Source organism: Maniola hyperantus, chromosome 19 (assembly GCF_902806685.2).
Source record: "Maniola hyperantus chromosome 19, iAphHyp1.2, whole genome shotgun sequence".
Taxonomy (NCBI): domain Eukaryota; kingdom Metazoa; phylum Arthropoda; class Insecta; order Lepidoptera; family Nymphalidae; genus Maniola; species Maniola hyperantus.
In genome coordinates, this window is record NC_048554.1 from 6,293,538 (window position 1) to 6,319,947 (window position 26,410).

Genomic DNA, 26,410 nt, shown 5'->3' on the forward strand with positions numbered 1-26,410 from the left:
ACTGCTAAATTTATTATCTACCATAACATGGAACGGCATAACACAGCAATAAGACGTAATAAGAAAATCCACTGATTAATGCTCGCTTTCATCGCTAAAGACGGGAAGATTTTCCATTTGATTCCCGTCTTTGCGACGCTTGATGAAATTTCCGGGTCAGTCTTTTTATGATCTATAATGAACAAAGATCTAAAAGATACTAGATGATGCCCGCGACTTCGTCCGCGTGGATTTGGGTTTTTAAAAATCCTGTAGGAACTCTTCATTTTTCCGGGATAAAAAGTAGCCTATGTCCTTCCCCGGGATGCAAGCTATATTTGTACCAAATTTCGTCAAAATCGGTTGAACGGTTGAGTCGTGAAAAGCTAGCAAACAGACAGACAGACAGACAGACAAACAGACACACTTTCGCATTTATAATATTAGTATGGATTGCTTACGTATTTTGAGCTTCCGCAATTGATAAATATACTTGTTTAATTATCCAATATTCACATTACTTATCAAGTTAAAAATGTTCCGAGGAAAAATTACGCAACTTTTTGAATAATAGGTAGGTACTTACATATATATCATGTAAGCACAAGGTACATATTATTACTGGTAAGTACTTATTTTTTTGTAAAGGAACAAATTGGTCATTCTTGATACGGCCAATCACTAGACGTAAAACACGTAAAAGCTTGTCATTTCAAAGGAGCACGTTACATTTTGTGGTAATTTGTGCGAATAATAGTAGCCTACTGTCATGAGGAATTACGACCCTCATTAGCAAAATGGGGTAGGTACATAAGGGCTTTACTATACCGAAGCTTATGTTCATTCAACTTGAGCTCTTTTATGTAAGTACGAGTAAAATATAGCGTCAAAGTGTCGCTGTAATCTTGTTCGTGTTCATGTCGAAAAACCGGTCAAGTGCGAGTTGGACTCGCACATGAAGGGTTCTGTACCATCGTACCTACTCAAGATATAACACTTAATTTTCATGGCGGCCATTTTGAAATTCGTCATCATGGTTTTTTATTATTTGTTGTTGTAGCGGCTATATAAATACACATTTTCGACTCTACCTATTACGGTTAATGAAAATATATAGACAGACAGACGGATGGACAGGCGGGCATTATAAGATGATAACAAATAGACTGACTGCTTATTCTCAGACCAGGGTGGGTTCAATCTACTAAAGATGATGAAAATAATTATCACCATCAGGTTTTAGTCAGTCTGTTATAGAAAAAGGAACAGTGTTTTGAGTTCGTTTGTAGAAAATATAAATAAGTAACAGTTCTAGATACCTACTACTACCACTACATACCACGAGAAGATAAATTATGTGAAATTCGGTTCGGCAAGTAAGTATGACAATCGCAAGCATGATAGGTTTTCAATTCAGGTTTAAAAATAGCATAAAAATTTGCCTTTAATATAGCATAAAAAGTTGCTGAAATAAATCATGGATGTTATCTGTAAAAACCCAAGCAACTAAGACTTTGTTTTAAACTTCCAATATTGAAATTTTCGTAGGTATTTTTGATTTAAATCGAACAGTATGACAATTTCTTCTACTAAGTGGTTTCTTATGGAGTTTTTCGTTCCGTACTATATTACCGAGAACCAGAATAACATACCCACATAGCTCAACGGGTTGCGAACCTGAAGTGGCAATGGGCAAGGCGCAAACCTATTTTGTAAAACCGATAGACGTTGGGGTCCCAAGGTGCTAGAATGGCGACCTTGAACCGGAAAGCGCAGTGTCGGAAGAACCCCCCAAACTAGGGGGACAGACAACATTAAACGAAACAGACGGAGCCAAGACTTTGACTTTGAGACACATTTTTTGAACGCACGACTGCAGACCTATTTTGCATATCTAGAATTGTTTATTTTGTTAATTATGTAAACTTGATATTTTGCCTCTTATATCGTCATAATTATCAAATGTCACGCACATATTATGTGGGCGTAAATTTATTTTAACCGAAAAAGACACAATTAGCTACGAATCGTAAATGAAAAGCACAAAATAATTGTACCTACATATAAACATTTCCATTTTGCTACGGGTTCATCAATTGAAAATTTACCCTAATTTATTCCCTCGATTTAAATATTCGCCTTGCAAGCAAAAATTTTGGGTTTGACTGACTGACTGACTGACTGACTGACTGACTGATCTATCAACGCACAGCTCAAACTACTGGACGGATCTGGCTGAAATTTGGCATGCAGATAGCTATTATGACGTAGGCATCCGCTAAGAAAGGATTTTTGAAAATTCAACTCCTAAGGGGGTGAAATAGGGGTTTGAAATTTTGTAGTCCACGCGGACGAAGTCGCGAGCATAAGCTAGTACCTTATAATTCTAGTCCTATATTATATGGGCGTCGTGATAGCCTAGTGGTTAAGACATCCGCCACTTCCTATTTGCGGAGGTGGGGCTTGGATCCCTGGCACGCATCTATATACACATTTTTCGGAACTATGCATGTGTATTTTAAGCATTTTTTACTATTTTTATAATTTTTGTGATAATGTTTTTACCTATACTTCTAGGAAATTTCTAAATATTTTTTAAATTCATATCTATTATCTACCTATTAAAAATTGCGGATTCAAACCAACGTCTTCTGGGAAAGGCCTCCGACAACTAGCTAAGCCATGGTTCGCTTTGCTACCAGTACCGAAATTCGAGATATTATGTATGTTCACTCAGTACTGAAGCGACTGTTAATGCCATCTGGTAGCACGACATTTTGCAGTTATCTAAACTATTTCCAAAATACAAAGGCCAATATTGCAATGCATTTCTTTGAACAAGAAACGACATATAGCTTTTTTTACTATTTTTATTATTTTTGTGGCGTAATACATTACGACATGACGTAAGATTTTTTACAACTTTATTACCTGTTATCTCCCAAAGCCACCATGATCCAAACAAACATCCATACAAACGTTCCTGCCAGTGTTGGGGACAATACGCAGAGAAACTTTCGACGTTTATAAAATAACGAAGGTCTGGCACGCGCTGGCTCTTAGTCCGTGAGTCTGAAACCCTTCTCATTCTGAGAGGAGACCTGTGACAATACACAAGAACTTATCCAATCAATGTTCCAGGACAAAGGAGGTGAACTTCTCGCTGCCGACGCTCCGCTCGTCCTCCCTGGGGGAGCTGCGTGACGTCAGCGTGTGCAGCCTGAACAGTGACGTGCTTTGCCCGCCTACGCCTTCCCAGTACCGCTCCAACTCTTTCAGTGAGTCATCTTTATACCCAAAATATTACAGTAAATATTTTTTTTTTTACTCGTGCATATAACTCGCGACTTCGTCCGCGTGTACCACACAAATTTCAAACCCCTATTTCACCCCCTTAGGAGTTGAATTTTCAATTATCCTTTCTTAGAGGATGTCTACGTCATAATTACTAGCTGCATGCCAAATTTCAGCCCGATCCGTCCAGTAGTTTGAGCTGTGCGTTGATAGATCAGTCAGTCAGCTTTTCCATTTCTTTATATAGGCGCATTAGTAATATTATTATGAAGAGATAAAGTAGGGTTTGTAATTTGTATACGTAGGAGGCAATCTCCGAAACAACTCCGGTTTCAAAAATCTTTTACTGACTATCCCCGAGTGTTATAATGAGTGCTGATTATGCAATAAGCGAGAAGTGGATTTGGACTCTATTCTGGTTTGGTGGGAGGCTTCGGCCATGGCTAGATACCATCCTACCGGCAAAGACGTGCTGCCAAGCGATAAAATAGTTTGGTACGGTGCAGGCCTGCTTACATTCAGGGAGGAGCTCAGCTAGACGGAGATCTACGTCTAGTGAAGAAAACAAACCCACAACGAAGAAGAAAACGATGGGTTACATTAGATCCACTTAGCCTTAGATGGAAGTGAATCTAAGACTGCATCATCACTACTAAGTCTAAATTGCTGTCGAAGGCTATCAGCTATCTTGTCATCGAATATAAATTACTATTTAGGGATGATGGAAAATTATATTTTTCCGCAAGACTTGTTGGGTAGGTTATGAAAGGTTACGCAAAGTACCTACGTCACTACAAAGTTCCACGGATGGCACTAGCGACCCGCCTTCGCATTTTTAGGGTTCCATTACCCAAAGTGTGCCAACATGACCGTTTTATCACTCGGCTGTCCATCTGTCCGTTCGTCAACGCCTTCTATCAGCGAGCTGTATCACGTGAACCATAATAGATAGAGAGATGAAATTTTCACAGAATGTTTATTTCTATTGCCGCTTTAAGAACAAATAACAAAAATTTTAAAATGGCCACCATGAAAATTAAACTTCAACATCTTAAGGAAGCATTAGTACAGTAGGTAAACGTATAATTCATGAAAAATTAAAATTACTTCAAAAATATTTTTTATGTGAAGCGAGATGTTACTTATATCCCTGAAAATTAAACTAGTATAAAAAGTGTAATAAAAAGCTTGTACGATAGCACGGAATCTTTCGTGTGCGAGTCCGACTTGACTTGACCGATTTATTTTAGTTGTTGTTAATTTTTTCCCGTTTTGGGGTTGGCAAGGTTCTAAGACCGAGCCGTCCACCATTAGTAGATAAATATTTACCGTGAGTATTTCTACAAAATGTTTGCCTACATCAATAGACCGTTTCGTCTCATACATAGCATATGAATGATCAATGATTGTGCGAGAGAGATAGAGAGACTTTTCATGACACTTGCGCTTATTCATAAACACTATAAATACCTACTACACAAGTTTAGTGTAACACGTGAAAATGTTGTACGTGCCAACTCTTATTAACACGCCTGTAATATAAACGTACCATGTCTATTGGTGTAATATCATAGTCAATAACATTTTCTTTTACAGTAGGAAATCTCCCTTTCAGAACTAAGCACCTAGACTAACTAGACCCTTGCGTTGATTTCGAGATAGATACGAAGATATAAACTTACGACCTTTCAGATTTACAATAGGTAGGTACCTACTCCCTGAAAGATGCAAATAGCTTTAGGCCACGCTTGCAGTCCAAATTATTTTTAGCAAGTCTATTGATTTAGTCTCGTCGTAACTGTATTTTCTGTGTGAGAACTGAGAACAGAGCCTTAGCCAGACCTAGTTTACAACGCCTCTACCTAAAACCTAAGGGATGCCTGTAGTTTGTATCTAATAGGTGTGCCTATACCTATCCTATAGAACAAATGTATATCCTACTCTCTATGCTATACAAACAATTTGTTTTGGCTTAGCTGGCTTAAAGTTAACAGATAAGCAAGTCACTTTTCGCAGAAACGCATATGTTATAGAAAAGGAGCCCGCGAGGGCCAGACCTTCGTTATTTTATAAAAGCCGAAACTTTCTCGTTGCAACCCCCTGCCGGACACCCTCTTAGTCCAATAGCGATTAGGTTAGCGCGCAATGAAGCGGAATAACAATTAAACACAAAAGTAATAAAAAAACACGCTAGAACATCTAAAGCGCTGGAGAAAACATCTTTCTTTGAGAAATTTCCTTTGATTTGTTTATCTTATAGGCCAACTTAAAAGTTGCAGTTAGAAAATCCTGTTTCTTTGACTTCTTTGATTATATTATTGCTTAAGTTCATCTTAGAAGTGGAATAAAAGGAAAAAACTAATTCGCAACTTACAAAGTTACAGATATTGTTTCTTCCTTATCCTTGTCTAAATCGTATAAAGAAGTATTTTTTTCGTGAGTAAATCCTTATGGATATCATCGCGCCCGAGAGGTACGCTACGGAGTTTATATGGAATTCTTAACAATTAAACTCCAACCCCTACGATGTTCCACGCATCGCCTGGTGGCTTTGCTATGGAACCAAACTCGTTTCCGCAACCCAGCCAGCTGTGCCTGCTGAGATACCTAGATCAGGATGGTTTACCTCATCCGACATCACTGGCCGGGGACCAATTAAGTCCCTAACAACCGTCTGAGAAGCATCAAACCCTGTCAGTAGTCTTATATAACACAAAATAATATATCTACCTATGTTCGTTATAGACTTTGAAACCACCCAACTGATGTGCCCCAAACCGTTAGAAAGACAATAATGCGAAGATGGTTTTAAACAAAAAATAATGCAATAGGCACATTCTTTCTTTAGCGTAGGAACTCGCCTGGTAAAGTTACGCGTAGAATGTTTATCTACGCCGTAGAGCATGCGTAGAGCCTACTTTTCATTAAATGTTTTACTCGTAAAAATAATTATGTAAATTGACAATCACGGAAATTGAAAAGGACCTGGAAAGATACGAACTGGGTCGAAAGGTTAAAGTTAAATAGTCCCATAATTAGTATAACCCTGTACTGTACAGTTAGTACAAGATTGAACAATGCATTTATCGTTTATCGTTTCGTTTACTCCTCACGGTCAATGTTTACGTATTGTCCGGCAGTATGAGTTGGCCATAACAGTCAGTATTGGACTCATCGAGTAAAAGAAATAGTAAACGTGATGGTCCAACTCTCGCCACAATTTGTCTCTCTTACACGTTCGCAAAAAAAGGGGGACAGATATACGCTGCCATTTTGTTGAGTTTGGCATTTATTATTTCGTTTATTGACGTTTTTGACAGATTGACAATGACAGATTGACAGCGTGACAATGACAAACAAGTGACAGTCCACCACTTAGTCTATGGTGTGTGTGTCTATGGTAATTTGTCTAAGATCACTAAAAACCTCAAGAAACTTGTGTCCAGAGCCAAATTTTCATCAGATTAAAAAAAAAGTTACCGCTTTCTAGTCTGTTACTCTGTCATTGTCAGTAAAAAAATAAATCAAAACAAACCAACGAAACCAACATAACCTTTTATCATAACTGAAACTGAGAGTTGAGACTGAAACAAACGGAACAATCGCTTTAGTTTTAACTAGAAAACTGAAGTTTTACTGATTATTAGGTATATATTATTGTACGTAATACAACTTTGTAGAAACAACTTCGACAAGGAAGCTGACAGAAAAATAAGCTGGGCTGGGCAGCATTTGGAAAATTGCGTCAAGTCTTCAATTCGTCGATACCCCAAAGCCTAAAGACGAAAGTCTTTAATGAATGTGTCCTACCTGTGATGACGTATGGTGCTGAAACGTGGACACTGACGGTTGGCCTTGTCCACAAGTTCAAAGTCGCTTAGCGGGCTATGTTGGGTAACTCTGAGGGACAAAATCCGTAACAACGAAATCCGTTGGATGACCAGAGTGACTGACATAGCCCAACGAATTAGAAATCTGTACTGGCAGTGGGCAGGCCACGTCTGCCGCAGAACCGATGGGGCAGACGTGTTCTGAAGTGGAGACCGCGTATCAGCAAGCGCAGTGTGGGACGACCTCCAACCCGCTGGACTGACGACCTTAAGTAAGTTTACTCTCTCTCTTCGGATCACGCTCACATAATGTACTAATTACTAGGTAATACAAATCTCTTGATCTGAATTTGGACACATAGACAAGTGGCCAGGTTTGAAGAGTATAGTTAAATCATAACATAACTTCATATGTACCTACCTACTTAAATAATTACTGTCTACTAGGTACCTAGCATTAAATAAGTTCAAAAAGGGCTGAGCCATCATTAATAATTATATTTGTTAGAACAGTTTTGACTACTGACCGCTTGATAAATGACAACACATTTTAGACATAATCTTGTGGTACACTGAAGTTAAAGTTGCAATAAAACATCTAGGTAATCTATTACAGAAAGGCAACTCTTTAATAATCAATTCAGTTTTCTTTGTTTAAGACATGTAATTAAGTTCGGGACCTTGAGTTTGAGCTGTATTTTAGTGTATGTATAAAGGTTATCTGTCTATCTATCTGCTGGCTTTTTACAGCTCATCCGTTCAACCAATTTTGACAAAAGGTACAAAGATCTTTCATCCTGGGGATGGATATAGCCTATTTTTAAATAAACTAGGCTCTGAAAATCGAACAGTTCCCACAAGATAAATGAAGTTGCGAGTATAAATTATTTAGTGTGGAGCTTTGTTACATGCTGGAGAAGGAGATAGGCTACTTTTACCCTTTAAATCAGCGCGGATAAAGTCACGGGCATCATCTACTTATTAATTAATATTATAAATAAAACTTAGACCTCATTAAGATAGATAGTAAAATAAGAAGAATAGTTCTTGTCTAATTAGCAATTTAAAAAATTAAAGATCAATAATTTCTATTTTTTCAGTGATAACTGTGGACCAGTTAGTTACGTTATGTTAACAGCCTGTGAATGACCACACCACCTGCCTAATCCACTTTGTTAGAAGAATGCAAGTTGATTTTGCTGCATCAAGACTACACTCTACAGAATCCTCATAAGTCATCTAAGTGCAGTAACACTGCGCAACAAACTACAGTTTTATAACAATATAAAAATTTAATAGTAAATAAAATGTTTTTTGTCTCTGCTTTTCTATTATGAACATAGTGTTTTTATAGCTAGTCATGCCATAAGATTCTTTTATAGGCATTTTAATTCATACCTACATACAACGGGCTAGCTTTTGAGACTTGCCGCCTTGATGGAGAAAAGAAGAGGAGATAGGGACGTTCCGGAGTCTCTGGATTCATCCATACAAAACGTGAGTGAGTCTCTGGCTGAAGGAGTGAAGGGGTTGACTTACCCCGCCGCCCCCTACCGAGGCTGTTTTAAGTCAATGACAATTTTATCAAAATTAAAAATCATTTAAAAAAGTATACATCCCCGGCGGAAAATCACTCCTTCCAAGGGAATGATTTCCCTCCCCTCCCTTTTACCTCAGCTACCCCCATCAAGGCTGCACGTTTCAAAATGTTCATACAAATAAACAAAATTGAAAATTGCCTGTTACGTTCTCAATAAGCTCATAATTAAAAAAATTGTGAGCTAATCTTTGAAGTGTTGAACCGATTTTGATGAGACTTGGTGCACAAACAGTTGGGGACAGTGTGGCTAATTCTGTTAGACGAGGTCTAAATGTATTGCTATCCTTTTCTGCAGTGCAGGGAGCTTATGAAAGGAACAGCAATACACATAAACCTGTCATTTTAATTTAGTTTTGATCATAGATTCCCGGAAATATCCAGGCAGGCAAATTCCAGAATACTTTTTAACTATTATTAGTATCATCTGAAAACTTACTTTTTTTAGGATGAAATAAAACAAATTAAATTCTTTTGTTTTAATTTAAATTAGATAATATAAGTAGGTAGGTATGCGTATAAGTATTTTACATCAGCTGTAAAATTCATAAGGTGTATTTAAGTAGGTACATCATAAACAGTTCAAATTATATAGGTATTCTACAAGTCTGATGACCCCCAGGTTAGTTGCAGTCTTGACTCTTGAATTAAGTTAGGTTCTAGTGGCCCTAGCTTAGGTAGCTGGAAGATAGGCAACATAATCTGGTAAGTATAGGTTAGGTACCATAGATGATCTGCAACCTGAAAATAATAATTTATTTTAGAAAAATACTTAATATAATAAGCTAGCTAAATTTGGTAGGTAGGTCCATTTCATACAAAATTTTACTAACTTATACCCTTCTATACTAGATTGTGCCCGCGATTTTGTCCGCGAGGACTACACAAATTTCAATTAGATAGATCAGTCAGTCAGCTTTTCCTTTTTTATATATAGATAAATTAAGTACCTACTTTCTTGTTTGTGAATGGATGCAAGTAATGGTAGGTAGTAGGTAGGTATTTTCTGTTATTGTATGTATGTTTCTTAATATACCTGGTAGGTAGGTACCTACCTAGGTTTCTATTCTGGTGAAAAAATGGGTTGATTTTATCAGATGTAGGTACCAACTTATATGTATAATTGAATCATAAATTAATGTAAGTAGGCACCTACTTAGTAGGAAATTTGAGCCACACGTTTGATGTACCTACCCATAAGGCTTAGAATAATATTATGTAGGTATTAGGTACCTAGGTATAGGTAGGTAATAAATTGTGCATATCTTACCTTTGCCTCAATGATCAAGGTGTGACATACTCTTTGTGATCGATCTTACAACGCTACAAGTAAATGCATTCTGCGAGCTATATGTATGGATGGCTATCGCTGCACAAAATGATTCATCCGAGATGCACTATTATCATTATCTATCATTTTAGCCTGTGGATGTCTGTCTTCTACATCCAATCATCGCTGCACAAAATGATTCATCCGAGATGCACTATTATCATTATCTATCATTTTAGCCTGTGGATGTCTGTCTTCTACATCCAGTCATCGCTGCACAAAATGATTCATCCGAGATGCACTATTATCATTATCTATCATTTTAGCCTGTGGATGTCTGTCTTCTACATCCAGTCATCGCTGCACAAAATGATTCATCCGAGATGCACTATTATCATTATCTATCATTTTAGCCTGTGGATGTCTGTCTTCTACATCCAGTCATCGCTGCACAAAATGATTCATCCGAGATGCACTATTATCATTATCTATCATTTTAGCCTGTGGATGTCTGTCTTCTACATCCAGTCTTGAGGCATCCTCATTCAGCCACTTCACGTTAGGTACCTACTCTATAATATGAACGGTCCATCGGTCGGTACCCCACTAGGTACTTGTAGGTATGCTGTGGTACCAAATCTCAACTCAATAGGAACGCAGGCATGGATTGTTCACTGCCACTTCAACTTGCTGGGTGGTTTCGACTATGTGAGAACCTGTTTCTTTGACGGATGCTCAACCAAGTACGACAGGCATGGATTGTTCACTGCCACTTCAACTTGCTGGGGGGTTTCGACTATGTGAGAACCTGTTTCTTTGACGGATGCTCAACCCAGTACGACAGGCATGGATTGTTCACTGCCACTTCAACTTGTTGGGGGGTTTCGACTATTTGAGAACCTGTTTCTTTGACGGATGCTCAACCCAGTACGACAGGCATGGATTGTTCACTGCCACTTCAACTTGTTGGGGGGTTTCGACTATGTGAGAACCTGTTTCTTTGACGGATGCTCAACCCAGTACGACAGGCATGGATTGTTCACTGCCACTTCAACTTGCTGGGGGGTTTCGACTATGTGAGAACCTGTTTCTTTGACGGATGCTCAACCCAGTACGACAGGCATGGATTGTTCACTGCCACTTCAACTTGCTGGGGGGTTTCGACTATGTGAGAACCTGTTTCTTTGACGGATGCTCAACCCAGTACGACAGGCAAGGATTGTTCACTGCCACTTCAACTTACGGGGGGGTTTGGGCTATGTGAGAACCTGTTTCTTTGACGGATGCTCAACCCAGTACGACATGCATGGATTGTTCACTGTCACTTCAACTTGCTGGAGGGTTTGGGCTATGTGAGAACCTGTTTCTTTGACGGATGCTCAACCCAGTACGACATGCATGGATTGTTCACTGTCACTTCAACTTGCTGGAGGGTTTGGGCTATGTGAGAACCTGTTTCTTTGACGGATGCTCAACCCAGTACGACATGCATGGATTGTTCACTGTCACTTCAACTTGCTGGAGGGTTTGGGCTATGTGAGAACCTGTTTCTTTGACCGATACACTGCGCACATCACAAATTACGCCGCTGAACCAAATTTAAGTTACACAATCACGAAGGTTAGCTTTGACTACCTTCCCAAACATTCTCCTTGCCTCCGTGGGCAAATTAAGGCACTTCACTTATTAAATTTCATCATTTTGTTTAATTATCAATAAGCTTTCACGCTTCTCTCACCGAGTATTTTTTGGTGAGTTACAATTCGACTATCGACTCGTATCCATAAGCGAAAATGACGTCATTTACTAGTTTTAGGACGTCAAACTTAGGACTCGTACTGCCAAATTACTCGATATTGGTATTGGTGTAGGTAAACGCAAACCATTCTCGATGGTGACGTAGTTATGTGGTAATTGGTATCGTAAAGTTGAAAGCTATACTCGCAAACACTCGATCATCTTTAGTTCGCAATATTTCCGCTGTGTCGCTGCCTGTATATGTATGGAAACAGTCGATTTCGACTTTGGTATTTTTAAAACTATGAAATCTTATACTAACTGTACTGTAGTTTGATGGAAAGATCTTACTCAAATTGGGTTCACGAAAATTAACGACTTGGTGAGTTTTAACTGCATAATATATTATTTAAACCTCCTGAATTATTACCAATGAAATATAGAAAATATATTACTTGCTTTAACGGTAGAGGAAATATCGTAAGGAAAACTGCATGCTTAAGAGTTCTCCATAATGTTCTCAAAGGTGTTTGTAGTGTGCCAATCCGCGCTTGGCCAGCGGTGGCCACTTGGTGGACTATGCCCAAATCCTTCTTATTCTGAGAGAAGACCCGTGCTCAGTAGTGGGCCGGTGATGGATTGATCATAATGATGATGGTCATCATTATGACATAGTGTAAGAAGTATACATATACTAGGTGTATACTAGGTATATGTTTATATCCCTAGTTTTTTTTTAAATAGATATAGCGAGCAAACGAGCAGGCGGGTCACCTGATGTTAAGTGATTACCGCCGCCCATGAACATTTGCAGCACCAGAGGAGCCGCCGATGCGTTGCCGCTTTTTTTATAAGTAGCCTTGTTAATTATAACTAATATTTCCCTTTCTCCTTCAACTAAGCGAAAAGCTTGTGCTATGAGTAGGTACAACAATAGTGCAACGGGTGGGGTTTGAACCGGCAACCTTTCGGAATTCAGTCCGCTCCTAAACCGTTGAGCTATTGAGGCTATTGCAGATGTCGTGCGTGTGCGTCAAAATTTTTTACGATCTAATAAGCAGCCTTTTTATGCTTCAGGGTGTAAAAAAGTGTGTAACTAGTTCATGTTCCGCTAACCAGTAAGTCTTTTTAATAACAAAACTCAATTGAAAAATTACAAAATTACATTTTCTCAGGCCTTTATTAAGCCCCGGTCTGATTAGGGTCTTCGTGATGCTAGTAAAAACAATTATATAGGAGTAAGAATCTTAGCGGCTTCCCGGTTTATTTGAGCTTTTTATTTATTTACTAGATGATGCTCGTGACTTTGTCTACTGTAGTAACTAAAATATTGCCCGTAGCCTACCTGTTTGTTCAAAACCCTCCGAAATAAAAAATAAATTGTTTATTTTTAAACCATTTCTATAATATTACACTTGCAACTTGAATTTTTAAACATGCTTTATAAAAGTTTATGATGTCAATCCAATAGCCTACAATTTCTTTCATTAACCTACCTTGGCTTGACCTAGTACCTATCTTGACTAAAACCGATATGTTTAAATACAGCTTATTATTAGGCAATGCTTCGCACAATTCATACCGGTCTACGATTGTCCACCTAGTCTAATAAATCTTATGTTACCAAACAGATGCGTGTTGCCTGCCCCTGTCAAATAAATGCGTTGGGCAATAGGGTCTTGGACTGTAGCAAAGATAATATATAAAAGTAAGATCGCTAACGTCATACATTCATTTAAAGCTTGCGTAAAACTCCTTTAAGTCGCCGGTACCTTGTAGGTCAACTCCTTATAGTGTGTTGGCATTATTGTGCAAGCTAAAATGTGAGTTATCGAATTTATTTATTTTCAAGTAACAAGTCATTTTGTTACGCCATCTACTGGAATTTTGTAATACTACTTCAGCTATCCAAAGCAAAATGCTATGGATATCGTAAAGTTCAATGAGTCAATAATTAAAATTAAGAATTAGCTTTTTCCGGTGGTGATGTTGTGAAAATTTTGTATTTTGTTACTAAATATAAATAAATTTGATGAACCAGACAAGTAAAATATGATATTTCGTCAAATCCATAAAAAATATATTTCATACGAACCAAGTGACGCCATCTAGTAATAGTCTTGAACTAGTTACAATTTTAAATAGAGAGTGAGCGATCTGTACTTGTTAAATATATTATCTTTGACTGTAGTAATAAAATGATGTGATTTTTTGTTTAGCGGTAATTTATAGGGCTTAGAATTCATTATTAAAGAGATTTTTAAAAAAATTTGATATTAAAAAAAATTCATGATTTTTATTTATTTTTAAAATTATTAATTATTAACGTAGCGCTGCTGTACGGAAAGCGATTGATGACGTCACATGGCGTAAATTTTCCCGCCGAAACTACTCTATTTTTATATTTTTATTTTACAAAATTTAAAAAAAGTTGTCGTTTACGTATTGTGACATCATTATTCACCTTTCGAACAGCGTGACGTTTATGATAAAAGTATTTTTTTTTAAATTATTCTCTTTAATAATATACCTATTCTAGTCCCATAAACTACCGCTACACAAAAAATGACTTCATTTCATTCCTACAGTCCAAGACCTTATTGTGTACTTGGAGCTTTTAAAAAGATCACGATCCCTATCTCCATTCATATTAGTTACTAAGTAAACTGCAAAGGTGAAATATTGAGCCTAGAGTAAACATTCATCATCGTTTATTCAATGAATTACCTAATTATGACCGAGTAACACTGTGACGTAACATAATTAAATTAATATCAACTGCAGACTGCGCGCAGACGTAATTAAAATTAATTGCACAAAATGAAGGTGCGTATACTGCGCGATAGGTCGGGATGGCAATCGGGATATGAGGTGGGGGGACGCTTCGCACATCCGCACGTCACCCGCGCTCGGCCCCACCAGGTTGCAGCGGGGGCTGTACGGATGTGCAGGGCGTCCCCACCCCGATTGTCATCTCGACCTGTCGCGTGTTCATTTCAATTTATGTATTTTTATTACTTAAACTCAAAGCATTTTAAGTGTGTATCCATTGTACACTTTTTGATTCCCAAATGTTGAATTTGTAAGATAATGATGTAACGGTGATAATAAACTGAAAACCAAAGCTACGACAGTTATAAACGCGCCCAGGCCAGAAGAGCCCACAACAAACTCAGCCGGATATTCTAAGTAAGTATTTATCACCATTTCACAAATCCGTGCACCGTATACTTAGCATAACTTGCACCATGAACTTGATCTTTCGAACAAAAATAAACAATTCTTTAGCTTATAAACTAGAAACGGCCGGACTTAATCGATATGTAATTTGCTAACTACCACACCCCTCGTAACGCCCTTATTTATGAATCATGATACCGACCAAGGCTTTATACCAGACTCTTTTGAATTAATTTAAATTTATAATTTGCGGCCAAAGTCATTTCGCATTTTTTTTCCTTTTGTACAGACCTTTATTCTAGCAAATATTTGGTTCGCTGAACATTAAAGTTTTTCTTGTACTAATGACCCGCCGCGGTTTCGCACGGGAGAATCTATTCAACTATACAGTGTACTGTACCCGTAGTACAAGATTTTACGTCTCACCAAACCAAACCAAATTCGAGAGTCGAAATACTTCCGCGGTACAGTAAAATGGACCTAAACAGCCTTGAATTGAAGTCAAATATTCAATGCCACTGATTTTAATTTCGCAATGTTTCCGCTTGGAGCGCTGGCTGTAGAGTGTAGACAAGTTTGAGCTTTAAAACAAGGCATTTAAGATCCAGTTTACTGTAACGCGGAAGTATTTCGACTCTCGAATTTGGTTTGGTTTGGTGAGACGTAAAATCTTGTACTACGGGTACAGGTATACATTGTTTTCTTGTAACTTTAACTGTTTGGACAGCGCATGCCACAAAAGCTTTCAGATGGGATGACCTTTTCGGACTTAATTTTCAACTATCGCCATACCGCTAGCTTATTTTTTGCAAAATGTTTATATATTATAGTATATAACTTTGGTTTCACTTTCTATTGGTGAAAACTGTATGAAAATCCAAATAGTAGTTTCTGAGAGTAGCTCGAACGAACACGAACTCAGCGACGAGGGACTTTAATTTAATAATTTAATATAATGGTAGTGACTGATAAGTAAAACGTATTATTTTGTCCTAACTTATTATATCTATCGGTTTGAGCTAGTTCGAAATTTTATATCTTAGGTAGGCACTTGAGGTTTTCCTACGAAAGCCAATATTTTCCTTCGATATACTCGCAAGTGACTCATGTAAAATGTATTTTCTCTTATCTCCTCGACCTTCTTTTAAAAACAATCCTTAATCTTAGAAACTGAAGACCAATTTAGTTTTTCTGTAAATCTAAAATAAATAGTGCAATATAAACAAATTTTTAGTTCTAGTCCACAAAGGATTGTGTTTTTCATCAGTGTTAACTGAACAATAAAATTCTTTGTAAAGCCAAAAAAGTTTGAACAAGTACGCATAGGTGAACGTATCAACGAGTAGCGATCTTTTTCAGAGCCCTTGGGTGAAATACTTCGATGAATAATTCTATATCTATTGTGTGCAAAATTTGGTTTGATAAACAAAGTAGGTAGGTAGGTATTGCGAGTATAATATCTCAGTGCCTAAATATTATCTAAGGGCTCTCTGGAATTTATCTTTTTTATATTATTTATACAGTTATTTATTTTGGGGATCTTATTAAGGTACCTACAAGCCTTTTCAACTTATCTGGGTACCTACTGTTCGTCACATTCCTCTTTAAGGTTCAACATCAGTAGAAATTAATAAAAATCAAATCATGATCTACAGATCATTTCTGTCTTTATGGTTTATGGAAACAAAACCTCTGCAGCTCACATTGCGAAATTGGAAACTGAGGTAATGACAAAAATTATCGTTGGTCCACCGGTGGTCTATCAGTCAAGGCACACAGAAGTCAGGATGTGATTTTCAATGAAAAGCGGGATACCGTAGTACTACTTATAATTAAACGGATAGGTAGATACCGTCGGTTCCACGATTTTTGATATTATGTTTTTAGGGTTCCGTACCTCAAAAGGAAAAGCGGAACCCTTATAGGATCACTTTGTTGTCTGTCTGTCTGTCTGCCAAGAAACCTACAGGGTACTTCCCGTTGACCTAGAATCATGAAATTTGGCAGGTAGGTAGATCTTATAGCTGACATTTGGGGGAAAATCGTGAATTTAGGCTTACATCACACAAAAAACATTAAGTTGTGGTCATGAACTAATAATTAGTATTTTCAATTTTCTAAGTAAGATAACTATATCAGGTGTGATATCATATGAAAGGTCTTCACCTGTGCATTCTAAAACAGTTTTTTATTTATTTTTATGTATCATAGTTTTTGAATTATCCTGCAAAATGTCGAAAAAATACGACTGCAGTACCGACTATACTCCCTCATTGCGCGAGCCTGACTCGCATTTGGCCGGTTTTTTTATCTTTAGTCAGCAGATCGTTAGTCTTCAAGGTTTGGATTGCAAATAGCTCTCAAGTATCAGTCCTGGGTTGCTTGGATCCAAAACTTACGTACCTGTGAACGATATTCGTAAAAATGTAACAAAAAACTGTTTAATATTCAATCTTAAAATATTTTCTAGAAAGATCTTAAGTAAAACTGAAATTTGATAACTTTAATTTTGATCGTCGTAATAAATAAGGTTATACAAATTTGACTAAGTAAGTTAGTAATTTTTGACACGACCATAAGTTAAATCTAAGTCCCAATTACGCGAAAAGTGCTCATTGAATATTTATAAGGTTTGCGATGCGAATATTAAATTAAATCAGCAAAACTTTTCTTCAGAGTACAGCCGTCACAAAGTACCTAAGTTTCGCAAAAGCATAGAAAAACAATTGGTAGGTAATATTATCAATTATAAATGGAAGAACTTTTGTATAAATCAAGATAGATAATAATAGATAGGTAAAATCAAAAATAGACTATCCCAGATGTTACCAACGTCGGTTTTCAATATTTAATCGATCCGTAATCTGGAGATAAGTTAAAGTTGTTATTTGACAAAAATTGTATGGTGTTTTTGCCAAATACCAACATTGTTAAGTAACTTATTTACAGATTACACATAGATTGAATATTGCAAACGGATGTTAATTTAAATTTTAGGTAGGTGTTTTTTATGAGTTTAGTAATATTCATAAAACAAACAAATAACAACTTCTGGTCTGGTCTGGTGGGAGGCTTCGGCCGTGACTAGTTACCACCCTACCGGCAAAGCCGTGCCGCCAAGCGATTTAGCGTTCCGGTACGATGCCGTGTAGAAACCAAAGGGGTGTGGGTTTAATAAAAACTGCCATACCCCTTCCAGGTTAGCCCGCTATCATCTTAGACTGCATCATCACTTACCACCAGGTGAGATTGCAGTCAAGGGCTAACTTGTATCTGAATAAAAAATAAATAAAAAAACTGGCATTATAACCGAATACAATGTAATAATTCCTATATATATTTACACGTATTTAAGATTTAATATTAAACACACTGTCACTGACGTGTCACTTAAAGACACTCTTGGCAAAATTCTAAATTTACAATTCGATGACCGCACCTGGACCCAAGCGAGCCTACCTGTGAAATACGGGGGCCTAGGCATACGGTCCATTTCAAGCATTGCGCTTCCGGCGTTCTTATCTTCTGCTTCTGGCTCTATCACTCTCATCAGTCAGATCCTTAATCTGACCAGTCCGACTGATGTTGTGGTGGAGAGTCTTGCGGAGGCCAAGTTGGCTTGGAGTGCGTCTTGTCCTGGTAAAGATTATCCTATTGCTGTGGAATGTCAGGGCCTTTGGGACAAACCGCGTGTTATCTTGACACACGCGGACCTAGTAGCGCAGTGTACCTCGGCTACGGATAAAGCCCGAATTTTGGCGGTATCCGAAAAGGAGTCGGGTCACTGGCTACACGCTCTGCCATCTCATAGCTTGGGGACGATTCTCGACCAGACAGCGCTTCGTGTGGCCGTTTGCCTACGCTTGGGAATCAAGGTATGTGAGCCTCATTATTGCCCTTGCGGCAGCCTCGTGGATCGGTTTGGTCACCATGGACTCAGTTGTATTCGGAGTGCAGGCCGCTTATATCGACATGGTGCTATTAATGATATAGTCCGTCGCGCTCTGGCCACTGCCTCAGTCCCAGCTCAGCTAGAACCTTCCGGCTTGTTCAGGAATGACGGTAAAAGGCCAGATGGGATGACTATAGTACCATGGTCGATGGGGCGTGCGCTGGTGTGGGATGCGACCTGCGTCGACACGTTGGCAGCGTCCCATTTATTGGGCACGTGTCAAAAAGCGGCTGCAGCAGCCGAGTCAGCTCAAGAGCTTAAGCGCCGTAAATACTCAGTCATTAGTAAGGACTATGTATTTGCGGCGCTTGCGTTTGAGACTCTGGGCCCATGGTCATCGGACACGAAAGCTTTTATTAGCGTCGTTTCCCAAAAGCTGATCCACGCGTCTGGTGACCCAAGAGCTGGTGCTTATTTCGCTCAACGGTTGAGCCTTGCCGTTCAGCGAGGTAATAGCGCCAGTGTTTTGGGCACAATGCCCATAACTGACCATTTGGACGGCGTATATTTTTTGTAAATATAATTTTTTTAGTGATAAGTTTTTCTGTATGTTTTATTGTTTTAAAATTTTTATCATTAGGCCTAGTTATATCTCATAGGTATAAGGTTACGTAGTATATTTATACGATTACTTTATTTGATTAAAAATTATTAGATTTAATATTAAATTATTTATGCGAGTAATAATATGTCGTTAAACCACGATTACCATTATTTATAAATTGTTTGAAAAATATTTTTTTCCGGGTAAATACTAAATACGGTAGGTAACTACAGAATATTATATTACACAGGTCTAGCTTTTTCCCGCAATATTTAACTTTATTCTAGCTTGTATTTTTTATTTTTAGGTCATACCTAAAGGCTTAATACTTTATGTAACTTTATACTACGTGGTTGGTACGTAGGTTAGTTCGTGAACATTGGTAGAATAATAATTTCTGCTTTTATCCTATTAGGTTTGCAATGGGATTAGGTTTAATGCCAACTCTGTGTAATCTGGACCATATTATTTGATGTTGTATAAAATATACCTATATATTATCTAAGTAAAGAATTATGAAAATTTATTGTACCTTAAAATAATAATAACATACAATTCTATTAAATAAACTTAAATCTAAGTAAAGTATATAAGATATATGTTTCTTTTAATATGTCTATGCAATGTAGCAATGTCCTATAGTAATAACTTTATTTTAGTGCAATGGATGACACTACAAGTCAGTCATTGTAGGTTGCTACTGAATTGGATATCTTACCAGAATTAGTATTTCTGATTTATGAGGAATGAAAATGCTGTTCTTACGATAAAAACTTAGTTTATAAGCCTACCTGCTTGTATTCAACATTCGATACCTATGTACTTGCATATCAAAAATACTTAAGTACTTACAAAATATTGCATACAAAACTTGAACATAAAATATCAGTTGATTTAGGTAGATTACTTACCTACCTAGCATCATCATCATCAATAACAACCCATCGCCGCAGCCGGCTCACTACTGAGCATGGGTAACCTCTCAGAATGAGATGGGGATTACCCTTGTTCCGTTATCTGTGGGGATGACCATAGTCTTACCACAATGGCCAAATGCAGATTGGCAGACTTCATACTTAACTTAATATGTAGAAGAACTAGATGATGCTCGCGACTTTTTCCGCGTGGATTTAGGTTTTTCAACAATCCCTTGGGGTTTCTTTGATTTTCCGGGATAAAAAGTAGCCAATGTCCCCGGGATGTGACCTAACTCTGTACCAAATTTCATGAAAATCGGTTAAACTATTTGGCCGTAAAAAGCTAGCAGTTAGACAGACACACTTTCGCATTTATAATATTAGCATGGATATGGAAGTATGATAGTATGGATAAGAAAAGAATAAGAACACTCAGGCATGCAGGTTTCTTCACGATGTGTTTTTCACCGACAAAGCTACACCTACAGATATTTTACTTGTGTTCGTAAGTTGCAATAGGATCCAGCTTATATAACGCAAAGCTTAGCGACATTCAGCCCAATAACCGCACGGTGGGATTATCTGCTTCCAATTTACTTCGCTCGTTTGCTTCCGATTCAAATTGCTTGTGATCTGAGCTTCGATTCAGTGATTACGGATAATCCCTGTAGGTACCTACCTACTGCTAATATTATAAATGCGAAAATATGTTTCCTTTTGGTTTGTCTTTCAATCACGCCGCAACGGAGCAACTGATCGACGTGATTTTTTGCATGAATATAGGTAGATAAAAAGGCTTGAAGGATAACATCGTAAGGAAGCCTGCATGTCTGAGAGTTCTCCATAATTCTCAAAGGTATGTGAAGTGAGAAGTCTGTCTATCCGCACTTAGCCAGCGTGGCAGTGACTCAGTAGTGGGCCGGCGATGGGTTGATGATGATGTTGAAATTATTGAAAGACAAGCTGATGCCCGTGACTTCGTCTGCGTGGAATTAGGTTTTTAAAATCCCGTGGGAACTCTTTGATTTTCCGGGATAAAAAGTAGCCAATGTCCCCGGGATGTGACCTAACTCTGTACCAAATTTCATGAAAATCGGTTAAACTATTTGGCCGTAAAAAGCTAGCAGTTAGACAGACACACTTTCGCATTTATAATATTAGCATGGATATGGAAGTATGATAGTATGGATAAGAAAAGAATAAGAACACTCAGGCATGCAGGTTTCTTCACGATGTGTTTTTCACCGACAAAGCTACACCTACAGATATTTTACTTGTGTTCGTAAGTTGCAATAGGATCCAGCTTATATAACGCAAAGCTTAGCGACATTCAGCCCAATAACCGCACGGTGGGATTATCTGCTTCCAATTTACTTCGCTCGTTTGCTTCCGATTCAAATTGCATGTGATCTGAGCTTCGATTCAGTGATTACGGATAATCCCTGTAGGTACCTACCTACTGCTAATATTATAAATGCGAAAATATGTTTCCTTTTGGTTTGTCTTTCAATCACGCCGCAACGGAGCAACTGATCGACGTGATTTTTTGCATGAATATAGGTAGATAAAAAGGCTTGAAGGATAACATCGTGAGGAAGCCTGCATGTCTGAGAGTTCTCCATAATTCTCAAAGGTATGTGAAGTGAGAAGTCTGTCTATCCGCACTTAGCCAGCGTGGCAGTGACTCAGTAGTGGGCCGGCGATGGGTTGATGATGATGTTGAAATTATTGAAAGACAAGCTGATGCCCGTGACTTCGTCTGCGTGGAATTAGGTTTTTAAAATCCCGTGGGAACTCTTTGATTTTCCGGGATAAAAAGTCTGTCACTTTCCAGGTCTTTTTCTATACCCATGCAAAAAATCAAGTCAATCCGTTGCACCGTTGCGACGTGATTGAAGGACAAACCAACAAACCAACAAGCAAACACACTTACGCATTTATAATAAGGGTACTGATTCAATAGTTTGCAAACTTTGCTTAAGCTAACTATTTTGTAGGCATCATGGTTGTAAGCCCTTAGAGCTTTTAGCTTAGGAGATACACCGGATGTAAATGTAGGCGCTCCGTGAACTTTACGAGGTTTAAACTAATTTAATTTAACAAGATTTATTGCGTCATAGAAAAGCCAAATTTAATCCTGTTAGCACAGTAAACTAAGACAACATTATACATTTGTAATCTATGTATAGAGGAAACAAACATTCTAGCAAATGTCTCGAAATTTGGACCACCTCGAAATACTCTATTGTGCTACTAACTGTATTAGAAGTTAGCCTTTGATTGCGCTCTCACCTGGTGGTGTGATGATACAATTGAAGATGGAAGCGAGCTAACTTGAAAGTGGTATATGGCTGATGACAATTTTATCAAAATTCAAAACCATATCTAGAGTTGGCGGCTGAAAATACGTATGTATAAACGTGCGTTTATATGCAAGCCAAAATGTTGTTGGCTCGTTAATTTTAACGTAAGGATTTAGCAAAATTGAATTTAGCGAGAGTAGGTAAACCACGTCATGTTTGGTACCTTAATACCGCTGTGCTATGTACGCTGTATAACAATTATTTTATAAATAATGTCAAGTAACAGTTGAAGTTTATTTTTATTTTATAAAGAATATTAGCCATATTAAATGACTAATATTCCCCTTTCCTCTCCAATTAAGCGTCAGGCTTGTGCTAGGAGTAGGTACGACAATAGTGCAACCGTCGACCTTTCGGTTTTCAGTCCACCACTCATATACCGGTTGAGCTATTGAGGCTCTAGTTAGTAAAATAACCGATAGTGAGTGTGTAACCGATCTATTAATTTTTTAGAAAAATAATTATTACTTTTACTCATTATAAAACATGATAATATTACAACACTCAACTCAGCGTTATTAATGAAGTCAATTAAAACTGTTACCTAGCACATAATATGATTTTCGTTCAACGCCTACAAACTTAGGTAAGCACTATACTAATAAATAAAATTGAAGTGTCTGTCTGTAATTTTGAAATAACTACCTCTTAAGAATTATTATTTGAACTGGAGGTACCATAACTGATACACAAGTTTTTAAAATTTGTGTCTGTCTGTTTGAGAGGGCTAATCTTCGGAACGGCTGAATCTATTCACAGACTTTCATAGATAAGTAGAGGATTAACCAAGGAGTAACATACTACTTTTTAACTGACTTTCAAAAAGGAGAAGTTGTGTGTTTCTAGCTATATGTATTATCGAAATCTCCAAGATTTCTGAACAGATTTGCGTAATGTTTTTAATCAATAGAGAAACTTTGCCACACTGTGCCATAAGAAAAATTTGGATTGCAACTCTTCAATCCTGACGCTGCAGGGGACCTGACCGCCAAAACTGATAGAATTTAACTATTTATTTTTGCTAAATTAGTCGCCGATTAAGTCGCGGGTTGAAGAGAGTCATTTAATGAGTCCTACTTTTTAAGTTAATATAGATAGTACTGGAGAGCTCCCTCTCCAGCCTAAAGAGGGTACAGTACTTTAAAGACCTCTTCAAACAGTACCCTTCAATTAAAGTCCATTATTCCAATACAAATTAGTATTCTATGTATACTTGTACAAACTGTATAAGTATACATGGAATACTAATTATTTTGGTATTCAACAATTGTTTGATCACAATCATCATTAAGTCACGTATGATGGCTAGTAATACTTAAATATCCTTGATTTGTTGATTAAAATAATATTATATTGCATGTCGCCTTTAGTACTGTCTTTTGGTGCTCAAAACGGGGGCTACCTGAAAAGTTTGCCGGGAGTTCCGTGCCAACATAGTCAAAGTCAAATACTTTATTCAAAATAGGTAATAAATTACACTTTTTGATGGTCGGTTGTTGGGTTTGTAAGATGATAATATAGTGGTGATAATTTTTAACGCGAACTTAAAACTAAAGCTACGAAGGTTCCAAACGCGCCCAGGTCTAAAAAGAGTCCACATCCACAATAAACTCAGCCGGGTATTTTTTATTATTATTATTAGAAGAAATAACACGTTTTATCCTTTTGTTTTCATGACAGCCATTTTGAAATTCTTGTTATTTGTTATTTGAATTCTTATTATTTAAAAAGAGTTAAAATGGCGCGTAACGAGTTAAATTTTACGCGTTATATGTTGTGAAAATAATAGGTCATTTTTAATTCACCATTTTCACTATACTTTGTTCATTTTCAGGTAGGTACCTACTACCTACTAACCTTATGTTGAAAGAAAGAAAAAATGTTTTTATGGAGGTTTACCCTGAAGGCGTACCAACTATAGGTACACCATTTTTAGGGTTCCGTACCTCAAAAGGAACCCTTATATACGGAACCCTTATATAGGATCACTTTGTTGTCTGTCTGTCTGTCTGTCGGTCTGTCAAGAAACCTACAGGGTACTTCCCGTTGAACTAGAATCATATCAATCAAATTGGCAGGTAGGTAGATCTTACAGCTGGCATTCGGAGAAAAATCTAAAAACCGTGAATTTGTAGTTACATCACAAAAAAAAAATTAAATTGTGGTCTAATTAATAACTAGTATTTTCAATTTTCAAAGTAAGATAACTGTATCAAATGGGGTATCATATGAAAGGGCTTTACTTGTACATTCTAAAACAGATTTTTATTTATTTTTAGGTATAATAGTTTTTGATTTATCGTGCAAAAAATACGACTGTATTACGGAACCCTCGGTGCGCGAGCCTGACCCGCACTTGGCCGGTTTTATAATATTCTTGTTCAATAACCTGTGAGCAATTTATATTAAAAAGAAAGTTCAATATTATCCTAGGTATGAATGATCACATTAAAAATACTTTTAGCTTCCACTTCAAATAATCTGGCGTTTTTAGTTGCGAATTAACTTAATTATCTTTAGAGGAATATCTTTAAAATGAAATTAAAGTAGGTAATGAACCTCTACTGAATTGGAAGGGAAAATTTAGGCTTATGATTTTAATGACCAGTCAATCAATCCTTACTTCATACTAATTTAATATTATAAATGCGAAAGTGTGTCTGTCTGTCTATCTGTCTGATAGCTTTTCACGGCCCATTCGTTTAACCGATTTGACGGATAGGTACAGAGGTACTTAGCTTGTGTTCCGAGGAAAGACATAGACCCCAAAATTAAAAGATCCCACGGGATTTCAAGAACCTAAATCCACGCGAACGAAGTCGCGGGCATCAGCTAGTACCTAATTAATAAAATAGATAAACAGTATTCATCGATTGCCACTTTGCTTTCATAATAATTATCAATGTGGTTGGCTAATGGAATTAAAGAGCTACTGAGTACAACACGAACAATCAATTCTAGTTACCTATTTAATAAAATATAAAAAGGTTAGGTAGTGTAAAAAGGGTATTATGTTGCTAGATGATGCCCGCGACTTCGTTCGCGTGATTTAGGCTTTTAAAAATCCCGTGGGAACTCTTTGATTTTCCGTCATTAAAAGTAGCCTATGTCCTTCATAGACAATGCAAGCTATCTCTGTACCAAATTTCATCAAAATCGGATGAACGGATGGGCCGTGAAAAGCCCAAGTTATCTCTATCTGTCTGTCTATCTGTCTGTCTGCTAAGACAGACAGATAGACGGACAGACAGCCAAACACACTTTCGCATTTATAATTTTATTAAGTAGTATCGATTTGTGGCCAGTGCGCGGGGAATCATGATTCAGTCATCATTTTTTCTAATGCATGTTACAAACCATCATTGATGTAAGAGAGGAACCTATTAGTTTTTTCTGTGCATACCATCAAGTATATCGTCTAATTTGCATAATGGACTAAGAGCCAGTGCATGCCAGACCTTCGTTATTTTATAAAAGCTGAAAGTTTATCCGCGTATTGTCCCCAATACGAGTTAAATAAATTATTAAAGTTTGAGGATGAATGGCGGGCGTTCCTACCACACTAAGTGTTTGGCAATGCATGAAGTGATTTCTAATACTACTCTAAAGAAAATTTACCAAATAGACTTTACGGTTACAGAGGTCTCCTCTCAGAATGAGGGTTTAGGCTATAGTCCGCTACGCTAGCTAAGTGCGCATTGGCAGACTTCACACACCTTTGAGAACATTATGGAGGACTCTTAGGCA

The 26,410-nt window shown here is 37.5% G+C and overlaps 1 protein-coding gene across 3 annotated transcripts in view; it reads left to right on the forward strand.

Moving 5' to 3' along the window:
• The window catches only part of LOC117991211 (synaptotagmin-15-like), a 69,121-nt gene that overhangs the window by 29,260 nt on the left and 13,451 nt on the right, over positions 1-26,410 (forward strand). For all 3 annotated transcript variants that reach the window (XM_069504926.1, XM_034978761.2, XM_069504927.1), the window contains exon 5: positions 3,121-3,257. In XM_069504926.1, the coding sequence (XP_069361027.1) occupies positions 3,121-3,257 (137 nt within the window). The remainder of the gene's footprint in view (positions 1-3,120; positions 3,258-26,410) is intronic.